The sequence below is a fragment of the Salvelinus alpinus genome, chromosome 35 (assembly GCF_045679555.1).
Source record: "Salvelinus alpinus chromosome 35, SLU_Salpinus.1, whole genome shotgun sequence".
Classification (NCBI taxonomy): Eukaryota; Metazoa; Chordata; class Actinopteri; order Salmoniformes; family Salmonidae; genus Salvelinus; species Salvelinus alpinus.
In genome coordinates this window covers 8647045-8661196 of record NC_092120.1, presented here as the reverse complement: position 1 = coordinate 8661196, position 14152 = coordinate 8647045, and the positions used below count along the sequence as shown (strand labels likewise).

General features: G+C 43.3%; 1 protein-coding gene and 1 long non-coding RNA gene across 2 annotated transcripts; one reads left to right on the top strand and one right to left on the bottom strand.

The window, feature by feature from the left end:
* The first annotated feature begins 5009 nt into the window (after positions 1-5009).
* On the top strand, positions 5010-6390 carry LOC139564710 (RIIa domain-containing protein 1-like). The gene is made up of 4 exons (XM_071384485.1): positions 5010-5189; positions 5723-5799; positions 5986-6032; positions 6145-6390. The coding sequence occupies exons 1-4, from the start codon at positions 5109-5111 to the stop codon at positions 6222-6224; spliced, it is 285 nt and encodes a 94-aa protein (XP_071240586.1). The 5' UTR covers positions 5010-5108; the 3' UTR covers positions 6225-6390.
* A 373-nt stretch (positions 6391-6763) lies between these two features.
* LOC139564711 (uncharacterized) lies at positions 6764-9977 on the bottom strand. Its single transcript, XR_011672812.1, has 3 exons — positions 9860-9977; positions 9562-9648; positions 6764-8129 (listed from the first exon to the last, which is right to left on the bottom strand). It is a non-coding gene; the product is annotated as an uncharacterized lncRNA (long non-coding RNA).
* Between the last annotated feature and the right edge of the window lie 4175 nt (positions 9978-14152).

Below are 14152 nucleotides of genomic sequence, written 5' to 3'. Positions count from 1 at the left end.
TTCCTCCAAACATAACGATGGTCATTATCAGACCAGAGGACATTTCTCCAAAAAGTACGATCTTTGTCCCAATGTGCAGTTGCAAACCATAGTCTGGCTTTTTTATGGTGGTTTTGGAGCAGTGGCTTCTTCCTTGCTGAGTGGCCTTTCAGCTTATGTCGATATTGGACTCGTTTTACTGTGGATATAGATACTTTTGTACCTGTTTCCTCCAGCATCTTCACAAGTTGCTTTGCTGTTGTTCTGGGATTGATTTGCACTTTTGGCACCAAAGTACGTTCATCTCTAGGAGACAGAACACGTCTCCTTCCTGAGCGGTATGATGGCTGCGTGGTCCCATGGTGTTTATACTTGCGTACTATTGTTTGTACAGATGAACGTAGTACCTTCAGGCGTTTGGAAATTGCTCCCACGGATGAACCAGACTTGTGGAGGTCTACAATTTTTTTCTGAGGTCTTGACTGATTTCTTTTGATTTTCCCATGATGTCAAGCAAAGAGACACTGAGTTTGAAGGTAGGCCTTGAAATGCATCCATAGGTACACCTCCGATAGGCTAATTGACATTGTTTGAGTCAATCAGAAGCTTCTAAAGCCATGACATCCTTTTCTGGAATTTTCCACGCTGTTTAAAGGCAAACCTCTTTGGACTAGGTGGAGCGCTAGTGACCCACCTCCCCAACATCCGCTGAAATTGCAAAAAATGTAATATTAAACATTCATGAAAATACAAGTGTCATACATCATTTAAAAGCGTAACTTCTTGTTAATCCAGCCGCTTTGTCAGATTTCAAAAAGGCTTTATGGCGAAAGCATACCATGCGATTATCTGAGGACAGCGCCCCACATACAAAATCATTAACATTTTCCAAACCAGCAGAGGCATCACAAAAGTCAGAAAGAGCGATAAAATAAATCAGTTACCTTTGAAGATATTCCTCTGTTTGCAATCCCAAGGGTCCCAGCTACACAACAAACGGTCGTTTAGTTGGCGCGTTTGATTCAGTAATCCACCCGTTCCAGTCGTTCAACATGCAGACAAAGCAAACCCAAAGGTTACTAATAAACTTTGTCCAAACAAGTCAAACAATGTTTCTAATCAATCCTCAAGTACCCTAACATGTAAATAAACTATACAATTTAAGACGGAGAATAGTATGTTTGATACCGGAGATAAATAACGAAGTGGGCGCCCGCATCCACGCGCGCCACAAGACTACAGTCCAAATGAGAGCCACCTTGAAAAACTACAAATTCTAGCTCATTTTTCAAAAAACAAGCCTGAAACCCTTTCTAAAGACTGTTGACATCTAGTGGAAGCCATAGGAACTGCAATATGGGAGGATTTCCTTTGAATATCCCATAGACAAGTGTTTGAATGGGTGGTGACCTCAAAAAAAGAAATCTGGATGGATTCTCTTCGAGTTTTTGCCTGCCATATCAGTTCTGTTATACTCACATACATTATTTTAACAGTTTTACAAACTTCAGAGTGTTGTCTGTCCAATACTACCAATTATATGCATATCCTAGCTTCTAGGCCTGAGTAACAGGCAGTTTACTTGGGCACGTCAGTCATCCGAACTTCCAAATACTACCCCCTAGCCCTAAGAAGATTTATTAAAGGCACAGTCAACTTAGTGTATGTAAACTTCTGACCCACTGGAATTGTGATACAGTGAATTATAAGTGAAATAATCTGTAAACAATTGTTGGAGAAATTACTTGTGTCATGCACAAAGTAGATGTCCTAACCGACTTGCCAAAACTATAGTTTGTTAACAAGAAATTTGTGGAGTGGTTGAAAAACGAGTTTTAATGACTGATGTGGAAACTGGAACACACCTCAAACATGTTAACTTATTACAAGCGCACATAGTAAGACGTTGAAACACAGTTTAAGAGGATTAATTCATTAACTTCATGTTAGATTGTTTCTTACTCTGAAAGTAGTCTATGAGCTAGGATAAACACAGTTGCCTCATCACTCTTATTGGTTTTTATCTAACCGTGGTTAAAGTTAGCTGAAATTTGTCGTGGCTGTTTAAAGAAATACGAGACATGGATTACAGTTTTTCCTGGCTCATATAAATGTATCCTTTAAATGGGTCCCAAAACACATCCAGTGAAAACTAGCACACGTGAACACTCACAACAGTAATAAGATATCAATTAGTTTAGCTGTCTTCCCAAATGTCCTGCAGTCAGATCAGTGAGACACACATCAACCAGAGAGAAAGGAGGAAGGACAGAGGGGTTGCAGTCTCTTGCTCCCCTCCTGCCCCACCCCATCCCTCTGTGGTCTTTTCTCTGCCCTGTTGGACTCTCATCCACCTGAATACTGTCCTCCCCCTCATCCTCCTCTTGCTGAATGCTCTCTTTCCACCTGACTTCTTTGGCACAGATGTATCAGTGCACGCCTCACCTCTTGGTTACGGATGGTATAGACGACAGGGTTGATGCACCATGAGTAACACAAAAAATGTGTTGAGACAAGTGAAGAGGCAGAGTTTGCTCGTGTAGTTGCAGACGGGTAAGACAGTAGATTATTGGCACCAGCTGCAGTAGAAACAGACAGAGGTCGAAGGCTACAGTTCTACGAGCACGGTGGTTGTCTTGTTGGAGGGCCACAACAGCCCTGCGTGCCTCATTGTACATACGCCCAAAACAGAGGCAAGTAATTCAGATTGAAAGAGTTAGGGTGATGCCGGGAGGGCCATGGAACAGTGCCTCTTGCACAGGACTAAAGCTCACAGATGCTCTCACAATTCTAGACTCACATAGCAGCCCTGCAGTGGCTCTATTAAATGCACCATGTGTGTCCCATGTTGAGCTGGACCAAGTGATAATTACCAGCAATGGTACTCAGTACCCAGACTAGCCCCAAGGCAAGCCACACATTCCTGGATGTCATTATGCTCAGGTAGAGGATGCTGTGGCAAATAAACACATATCTTTTTATTTCCATGAGGGCCAGAGTCATCTGAGCGCTCCAAAGGATGGTACACATACTACTAAAATGTTCCATTCACCACCCCCTGAGTACGTTGGAGCAGAACAGAGTGCAAAACAATGAATGCTTCAATGAAGCTATGCAAAAGACCACATGTCATCTGAAAATGGAACAAAGTGTAGAACGGCTGCCAGAAGCGCTCTTTAAGTGTCACCAATCCAATGAGTAGGTTCATCACCAGAGAGAAGAGAAAAAGAACGACTAAAAATCAGAAAGATATATTTTTTCCCTGAAGCGATGTGCTGGAAAAAACAGGCAGACAGATCCAGCATGTCTTGCTCCTCTTGAAATGTTGTCCTGTTCAGAAGGTGAGGTTTAGAGAGAGCATTCAGTACTGTTTAACTTTGTTGAAGCCATGGTGCTGATCAGATGTAGTAGTACGAGTAGCAGATCTAGGAGGGATAGCTCAGAGCGTTTTCTCTTCTATCTACACTCTACAGACTCATCAGAAGTCTCCTCTACATTTTATACACGTTGTATGCAGCTGTGTGGTTAAAGGATACTTATAACCAGTCTAAACACTTACCAAAGGTCGCCTACTAAGAGTGGGCTGGAGGTTACATTTTTTGTGGCATGTTTTTAGTTTAAGTAATTTACAACTGCAGTGGAATAGAGAAAAGTGATAGTGCTATACATTATAATGGGCAGTGGTGGAAAATGTACCCAACTGTCATACTTGAGTAAAAGTAAAGATAACTTAATAGAACATGACTCAAGTAAAAGTCACACAGTAAAATTCTATTTAGGTGAAAGTCTTAAAGTATTTGGTTTAAAATATACTGAAGTATCAAATGTAAAAGTATAAATAATTTCAAATTCCTTATATTAAGAAAACCAGATGGTACCATTTTCTTTTTTTTTTCTTTTTTTTTTCGGAAAGCCAGTGGCACACTAACACTCAGACATCATTTACAAACAAAGCATGTGTGTTTAGTGAGTCTGCCAGATCAGAGGCAGTAGGGATGACCAGGGATGTGCGGTTGATAAGTGCATGAATTTGACTGTTTTCCTGTCCTGCTAAACATTCATAATGTAACGAGTACTTTTGGGTGTCAAGGAAAATATATGGAATAAAAAGTAAGTATTGTACTGAAGTAAAAGGGGTCAAAAATATAAATAGTAAAGTAAATGAAGTAGTACTTTAATGTATTTTTACTTTAGTACTTTACACACCACTGATAATAGGGCTATCAGAAAATTGCTTTGAAACCATATCGTGAAGAGGTCTGCCTAACAGTATTTTGCCTAATGAATGTGATGGAAGAATAGACAGGGGGACACTTGAAAATGTTCCAGACAGTAATTGGCCTAATAAATGTGATGGGGTTCGTGACACCTTAACTGTTACAACAGGTGGTCCAAACCGCTTGACAAGGTCGCTATAGGTCACTATTGTTGGGTTAAGGTCATTAACCCCTTCCTTTGAGAGAGCGTGTCCCCAGGCTTCTCTATACCAAGTCCCTCATGTGTACACACCTCCCTCCTCTTGACTGCCCTGCCAACCCTACTTGTCCAAACCCCCTCAATACAATTCTAAGATTTGAATCTGTAACCAAATTAAGCATATTCATTCATATTAATGGTTATATTAAATATTACACATGACTTGAGTCAAATGTAAGTAAAACTAGAAAAGGTCAATTTTCCAAAGAAAATGTGTGTGCTCTATAGTCTACAATAGTGAATAGGAGCAAACACGAATCTCACACACCAAGTATCCATCCATGAGTGTTCTGGTCTCCCTGCATGGACCTGTAGTAGAGACATCTACTCCAGAGGTACTTGCTTAGGTCACAACATATGATGAGCTGTTTGGGCAATATGGCAGCACTCTCATGTTCTGTGGCTGGATCCCTCAATACAGGCTCTGAAAAACATTGTCACATTGGCTGCCACCCAGAGCCATAGAGACCTACAAATATGTCATGGGGGAAAGCAAAGATAAACTCTGTGGGAAAAGTGTTGCTTCTGTTATACTCAGGCTGTTGCCATGGTAACAATGGGGCTTGTCAACAACAGGTGGGTTTTGTTTTAGTAAAGAGATTAACGGTAGCAAGCAGGCTATCAAAGGGATATTAGCTAGCTGATGAGATCAAATGGCTGATAAAAGTGGTTTGGAGAAACTGGACTTTGGTGCATTAAGCATCGCGCAACAACAGCAACTCCGACAATTTAAGGTAAGTTAGCTAGCTAACACTTTAGCTACTGTAGGTAGGTAACGTCGTTCGCTCCATGAGTGCTCCTTGGCTTCTCCAACAACATTTAGTTAGCTAACGTTAGTTCTATCGATAGAATCAGGAATTAATATACAATAGGATTTCTTGTTCTATCACTGCATTGTTTTTGCATTCATCCAGCTAATAGTTAGCTAGCAGAAATTCCTTGGTTAAAGATAGGCTCAGCAATGACAAACATTACGTGGGGTAACTTTGAATCTGCTATTGCCATTGCCCACCTGGCTTTTCCCAATATCATTAAGCATGGGAAAGAGTAGAATGGACAGTAAAGTTAATGGACATTCACCTTTATACTTCCCCTGGACAAGCAAAGCCAACAATGTATATTAGACAGATCTTGAAGTATGATGTTAGGTTGTCTGTCGAATAAAATGGAAATTCAGATGTCTCCCCTCTCTTTTATCAGTCTTGACAGATTAGAATTGTCCCTCTGTCCTCTGCAGAGCCATTCGCTAATTCAGTATTTTTTATAGATCAATACGAGAATCAACAATGAAAAATATTTGAGAGAGCATCCAGAGACGGAGGTCTTAATAAGCGACTTTTTAAGGTTTGTTAATTGGCTGGCACTGACTGACGGTATATTTTCAGACATATTATTCTCCATCTCCATTAGGGCTCTCAAGCGCTCCAGCTCCAGACATCAATAACAAATAGAATTATATTTCATACTTAGCTACAGTAATGCAGTCTAACGGGCCAATTGCTTGGGTACCTGCTTCTTGTTTTTTTACAGAGATGTATTTCTCAAAAGACCCACAGACATTCGAGAGTATGCAGCAGGTGGGTTCAATCAACAACACAAACTGACACACACACACACACCAATATACAGACAGGGACAGTCCTCTACATAGAACTACATAGAACTAACATGATATTTTCTCTCTTTCAGATTACTTCACCAACCCAAACCTTTGTTTGATCATTGGCTCCAAACTGCAGGGCGATCCTGCCGACACAGGCACAGACTGAATCCTTACCGGATTGTTTGGCAGTTCAACTGTTATTGAAGTGTAAAGCTGTAACAAGCCTCTTTCTCTGTGTCCTGTACGTCCAGGGTATTGACTAGTTATTTGTTTCAAAGTAACATGATGTAAATATAAAACATTGTATAAAGTGGGAATGTACTGGCACCCAGGCAGATGTTCTTAATGAGCATCATTACAACAGGTTAGTTACAGGGCTAAAGAAGGATGTTTTATACCGCTGGTTGAGAGGAAAAGATAGAGGATTTCTAGGCCTATATGGTGGAGTGGACAGCCTCTTTACAGGAGTTCTCAGGGTAAAGTCTAAACGGGATCATTGGGACGTCCCAACTCTGACGTTACCCCACTGGAAGTTTAAATATTAAACGGTTAAGGTTACAAGGATTCCCGATAGCACTAACCGCTTTCTCAAGCCTCAGTTCCCCCTTCTGGACGCTTATGTACTTCCGTTTCCGTTAGCTCCCCAACTCATCAGATGAAACAAAAAAAACATTTAAGCAAGATGAGAAAATGTGACCGCAGCAATACTGACCACAAATGTTTAATGAATTTAAAATCATCAAGTAACCAGTGCATCAGGCGTTGCTGTAAAAACATACATAGCGTAGTAAAAACAGGTCAAATCCATCTCACAAAGATGACAAAATCATTCAGAATTCTGTTTGATTCACATATTAAAATCTCACACGCTACAAAAATAGGCACATCTGGTTTAACAATTAAGTGATTGTATAGAGAAGAAGACCCTGAAATTGTATAAAAACCTAGACCCTGACAATATTGGACATTTCAACAGTAGGCCTACGTAGTACATTCTGTAACCAACATACTGTGGTAGAGCATGTGAATAGAGCTTTTAAATCCTGAGTGAACAGGCACAAATCATCAATGTTTAGACACGTCAATGTTAAAAGGTAACAGAGATTTCCTTTTTATATATAAACAAGATTGTCAGTAACTTACATTGTTTGATTTTTGTTCAGGCAATTGATTGCCCATCTCTTATGGCTTGTATTGGGCTCCGGGAATCCAGAATTGTATCTTATACACAGATCTAGGATCAGATTACATTATGTAAAATCTTAAACATAATCCTTAGGGAGTAAAACACACAACTGACCTTCCACCAGTGTCTATAGGCAACATCATCCTACTGCCTTTAGCTCAGAGTAGTGTACTACTACTAGTCTCCTGACCCCAGCTACATTACACAGTATGATGGAGCTATCAATACACACTGATCTGATCCAAGGGCAGTGTTGCGTTATCCCCTAATGGTAATGGTTAGGATTCAAAGGGGGTAAACTGGCCCTGGATCTGTGCCTATTAAACAATCTCACACACACATACTGTACTTTAACCACACCATGCAAAGGAGTTTCAACCAACCGCGATACAAGTTAGTGTTGTTTTATGTTGTGTCTGACTTGCACAGCATTTTAACAGTAAAGCGGATCCCCCTTTAAAAAACATGATTCCCGTTATTAGAACCCAATATATACGCTCACTTTAGTTTACAATGTAAAATTCTAGATTGGAGACACTGATTGAACAGCGATGACTACAACCATCACACACTGCAGCCATCCCACAGACACACACATCCAGTGTCCGATGTTCTTCACGTACAAACAAGTTTAGTCCCACACACACTTCCAATGTCTCCCGTCTTCACACAAACATGGCCTGGGACACAAAGCTGTCTCCACGAGATGCTCCGGTGGCAGGGGGGTGGTCCTCCTCGTTGTCCTGTTAATCATTGGCCTTGTACTGATTGGGGGCGTACATGGGCGGGACTTCGTTCAGCCTGGGTTCATCCCAGCCAGAGGGGGCGCCAGCATAGCGCAACTCCGCACCACGATTGTATTCCTCATCACTACGCGTCCAAGTCCTGGTGGGAAAAATAATCATACAAAATAATCTGAATAATCATATAAAAATAAGGAGAACCAATGCAGTCTTCATAGTATTCTAGTGAACCTTGCATTAGCGAACAAACTGACAGAGCAACAAATCAAATCAAATTTATTTGTCACATACACATGGTTAGCAGGTGTTAATGCGAGTGTAGTGAAATGCTTGTGCTTCTAGTTCCGACCATGCAGTAATATCTAACAAGTAATATAACCTAACAATTTCACAACAACTACCTGTAAAAGGAATGAATACGAATATGTACATCAAAATATATAAATGAGTGATGGCCGAACGGCATAGGCAAGATGCAGTAGATGGTATAGAGTACAGTATATACATATGAGATGAGTAATGTAGGGTATGAAAACATATGAAGTGGCATTGTTTAAAGAGGCTAGTGATACATTACATCAAGATGGCAAGATGCAGTATACGGTATAGAGTACAGTATATACATATGAGATGAGGAATGTAGGGTATGAAAACATTATATAAAGTGGCATTGTTTAAAGTGGCTAGTGATACATTTAATTACATCAAGATGGCAAGATGCAGTAGATGGTATAGCGTACAGTATATACATATGAGATGAGTAATGTAGGGTAAGTAAACATTATAAAATATAAAGTGGCTAGTGATAAATTGATTACATCAATTTTTCCATTATCAAAGTGCATGGAGTTGAGTCAGTATGTTGGCAGCAGGTCTTGAACCCAGGTCTTCTAGCCAATGGACAAACTTGCAAACCACTGCTCCAATAGGGTTAAATCACAGGGGGGAAATTGTAACTAGCTTACCAAGGCAATGGTTTCTACAGTATTAAAAATACATGTTTCTATCTATAGCATATTCAGTGTAACAGCTTCTATCCACATAGCAGCCCTCCATACCCTTCAGTTTCCTACACGTTGTCATGTTTGTGGTAAATAGGGCAATCATGTTGAGTATATCAGCTTCTATCCACATAGCAGTCCTCCATACCCTTCAGTTTCCTACACGTTCTCATGTTTGTGTTCTGGTAAATAGGGCAATCATGTTGAGTAACTGATCAATTAATGATCAGAAGTAGATGTTAAATGATTTATTTATTTTTGTTTCATGAATCCTTTACCAGGATGTATTATGAATGATATAGATAATGAACTAAGAGTTGGGTTGAGACACTTTATAAGCCAAAGCTACAGAGCTTAATGTATCCCGATAGTCTAAAATGGCTTCCTCTCCTGGTCTACATTCACTCCATCTTCACTGATAGGAAAACACAGGCCAGCTGGAAGCAATATCAAGGAGGCCAGCTGGGAATTTGCTTTCACCCATCCAGGTCTATTTATGTCTGAAGATTGAGGAAAGGATTCGGGAGAGAAGGACTATTGAGAGATGCACCCCATGTTTGGCTGTGTTCTTACCGTGCTGGGCTCGGCATCCTGGGGAGCGTAGTACAGGTGGTCCACGGATCCGTCCTTGCTCTCCACAGGGTCTCGACTGGTGTTCAGCTGCAGATGCGCGCACACAGACAGGATTATTCTCATCTACTCATTAACCAATTTCAGATGGACGCTTTCCTAATCTGCATAATCTTTTAACAATGTTGATAAAAACATGTTGTGGTATTGTAAAATACAAATTGAGGGGCCATATAGAGATATATAAACATCTCCCATCACAGCATGTCTAAAAGTGTTATGGCTGACCAGCATCCCTCACCCTATCAGTAGAGCTGCTGCTGCTGGTGGTCTGCTGCTTCTTAGGGGGAGGGGGTTTGTACCACTGAGAAGGATGATCACTTAGTATGAGTGACAGACACATAAAACACTCACTCTCCATTGTGCTGGTTGCATTTTTTACGGACCAAGACCACAACACTGCCGATAATGGCCAGCAGCAGAACCACTGATCCCTCCTATAACACCGCTTGTAGTGGGACCCTTCACTGGCAGTCGAGTACCTGCAGAGAGAGAGAGAGAGAGGGATGAGAGAAAAAGTGAGATAGGAAGGAAGACAAAGAATAGAAGGGAGGTTTAAGGGGACAAGTACAGAGAGAGAAAAGAGAGAGAGAACAACAACAGAGTAGTGATAACATTCACATGCTGGAGTAGTCCCACATGCACAGGAATAACTACAGTGCATTTCAATACATATCGTTTCATTTGTGGTGAAAGGTTCTGAAAGCGGAATTCAAAATGTAATCCCCAAGTATGAAGTAGGCCTAACTACAGTCAATGGTGTGTGTGTGTGTGTGTGTGTGTGTGAGAGAGGTGCAAAGAAAGTGTGTGTGGATGAGAGGTATAGAGAAAGTGTGGACGTGTGTGAGAGAGCAAGCCGAGATGCAGAGAAAGTGTGTGTCTGCCTTTACAGAAGAAAGGTCTACATTAGTGTAGACTACAGTCACATGGGGAGGCAGACAATCAGACATAGTGACTGTAGTACCTTTCTCTAATGAACCATGACCACTAGTACCAATACTAACAATAAGATTATACACAAGTCAGAAGTACACACACGGTTTGACCCATCTCATTATTCTCCCCATCATTGCACAGGGGATTATGCTAATGAGGGAGTGTTAAATGGCAATGAGGAGCTCAGCTAATTGGAGGAGAGTTACACAGAAAAAGTAATTGGTTGTCCCATGATTGAATGTTGTTAGGCTTATAACTATGGCTGTGGTACTGATGACCTTATAGCAACGCTCTGTAATGTAAACAATGGAGCATCCAATGACCTTTTCACATGTAAAAAGCAGTTGTTTTCAATTAGACCACAACATGTAAATAAAATACAAACGCTTTGGTTTCCCACTAAAACGATCTAAAACAGTCAATAATAAATGACAATTTCTTAAAATGATCTCAAGAGTAGTTTACCCTGACATTTATAAAGTCATTATTGTTCAGAACATGGCATGTTTAATGTGTCTAGTTTAATAGGTCTTATGAGACAGAAAGATTTACAACATGGCAGTAGTCCAGTTATAGGACTTAGAAGGGAGTGTTACTAGGTGATTTTGATGTAATACAGCTGGTTGTCCACATGGCGGTGCTGTGTCTCCATAACAGCGGCTCTGAAGTACTAATAATCGTCACTACCTCTGTTCCGTCCTCTCTTTGCTCTTCATCACTCCCGTGGTCGTCGACTATGTATCTAGCTATATCCATGCTCCCTTGTTGTCTATAGTGCTTTCTTGCTCCATCTTAACTCAACCATCCATATCTTTTTTTATCCCTCACTTGTCCTCCAATCCCCCCTTCCCCGATACATGTGCGAATATTGTACTATAAATTGTGCCTTCCTGTATTATTCCGATGCTAAAATGTTTATTCTATTCTACTGAGCTGTTTACTTTATGTTCCTATTCATATATTTTATTTCTTATTGTTGTTGCTTTGTCAAGAAGGAACCTGCAAGTAACAATTTAGTTGGACGATATACAGCATACCATGTGTATCCTGTACATACTTTTCCTCCCTCTCTCCATAAAACTCAATAGTCCAAAGTGATTTCCTCCCCTCCTCTCCTTTCCTTTTTACTGATAGGGAATAAACTGGGCCGGTGACAGCTTTATCTGGTAAGCATAATTTATTAGGGTACTTTCTTTTCAGATCAGTTCAGATAAAGGAGAGGAAGCCACTTTAGAGTATTGAGATGCAGCCGCTGTCTGAGTAACTCCAGCAGTGGTGAATAGAGATCATGCCCTCTGTATCTGTGGTGGATGCCAGCCATGTCTCGTTCTAATGAAATCTCCCAGACAGCCCGAGCATGTCCGCTGTGTCTCAGCTGGCGCCGTGCTCCGCTGCCCTCCGACAAGGACGGACTGGGCTCCGTGAATTTAGCCAAACGGTTGCGCGCGCACACACACACACACACAAAGCAGAGTCCAGCTGGCAGGGCCATCTTGTATACTATCCAATATCCCCGTCACTCACACCAACATTTATACACACCCACAATTCTCTGTGGTGTGCTGCACACCCATACCCACTCACTCACTCACTCATACCCCCATAACCTCCCACTCACTCACACCCCCATACGCTCCCACTCACACCCCCATACCCTCCCACTCACACCCCCATACCCTCCCACTCACTCACACCCCCATCCACAGATTGAGACAGGGTTTAGCCACTCGGTGTATTCTCAAGGATTCTAACTGTATTCTCAATGTGAGGTATGGTCTAAAATACTGCTAGAGTTTTAAAATATAAAAAAAATACTGCCAAAGTTCTACAACACTAGAGCACTGCCGCATAAGACAGCTGGTGCATAATTAAGCGGTCTCCAGGTGATTGCTGGCCTGCCCGTTTTCCTCTCTCGGTGCGGCCTGCCCGTTTTCCTCTCTCGGTGCGGACTGCCCGTTTTCCTCTCTCGGTGCGGACTGCCCGTTTTCCTCTCTCGGTGCGGCCTGCCCGTTTTCCTCTCTCGGTGCGGCCTGCCCGCCTGCCTCTCTCGGTGCGGCCTGCCCGTTTTCCTCTCTCGGTGCGGCCTGCCCGTTTTCCTCTCTCGGTGCGGCCTGCCCGCCTGCCTCTCTCGGTGCGGCCTGCCCGTTTACCTCTCTCGGTGCGGCCTGCCCGTTTACCTCTCTCGGTGCGGCCTGCCCGTTTACCTCTCTCGGTGCGGCCTGCCCGTTTACCTCTCTCGGTGCGGCCTGCCCGTTTACCTCTCTCGGTGCGGCCTGCCCGTTTACCTCTCTCGGTGCGGCCTGCCCGTTTACCTCTCTCGGTGCGGCCTGCCCGTTTACCTCTCTCGGTGCGGCCTGCCCGTTTACCTCTCTCGGTGCGGCCTGCCCGTTTACCTCTCTCGGTGCGGCCTGCCCGTTTACCTCTCTCGGTGCGGCCTGCCCGTTTACCTCTCTCGGTGCGGCCTGCCCGTTTACCTCTCTCGGTGCGGCCTGCCCGTTTACCTCTCTCGGTGCGGCCTGCCCGTTTACCTCTCTCGGTGCGGCCTGCCCGTTTTCCTCTCTCGGTGCGGCCTGCCCGTTTTCCTCTCTCGGTGCGGCCTGCCCGTTTTCCTCTCTCGGTGCGGCCTGCCCGCCTGCCTCTCTCGGTGCGGCCTGCCCGTTTACCTCTCTCGGTGCGGCCTGCCCGTTTTCCTCTCTCGGTGCGGCCTGCCCGCCTGCCTCTCTCGGTGCAGACCTGCCCGTTTACCTCTCTCGGTGCGGCCTGCCCGTTTACCTCTCTCGGTGCGGCCTGCCCGTTTACCTCTCTCGGTGCGGCCTGCCCGTTTACCTCTCTCGGTGATACAGGTCTACCTCTTAACATGCTTCCCCAGCCAACAGGCCCATATGACTCATGTGACCTCGGCTGGCTGACCTGCCCTAGCTGCACTATGCTGCACTTATCCCTGCCTCTCCCTTCTCCCATCCTGCTATCCTCCACTGCTGCCTTCGTTTGGGATACGCTCGTTTATCTCTCCTTAATATGTCAGCCCAAATCTGTAGCGTCTCCAGCTCTGCATCTTTAATCTCCTAACGAGCAGAGATAAGCCTGTTTTATTACCCTCCCTGCCCTCACACACAAACGCCTGTGTGCCATCTCCGCTCCCGGAGCTACAAATTTATTATACCTCAGCTATAAAAGTCATTGACCCAAACAGATTAAAGGGTCATTCATCATTGGCCAAACAATCCAATTGTTGCTGATCATAAAATCCATCTGTATTGTTTTTTTGTTGACTTTTTAAGTTTGCGCATCAACGGACACATGAGACAAACACGGTTACATTGACCCCAGATGATGGGGTTACAGATTAGGTCTAGACGGATTGATCAGCACTGATAGAGATGAGGATGAGGATGAAGAGAGAGCTGAAGTAATCCCATTGCTCAGTCAGGGAGAGGAGAAATCTAGCCCTTAGATCCTAAAGGCTTAACAGTGGTACATTACCAACATCCATTCAGCCCAACACACCTCGCTCCCTAGCGACCCTGTATCCTGGTAACCAGGCGCCGCATACATAATCACACATATTGGAGGTGTAGGGGGGGGGGGATAGATAAGG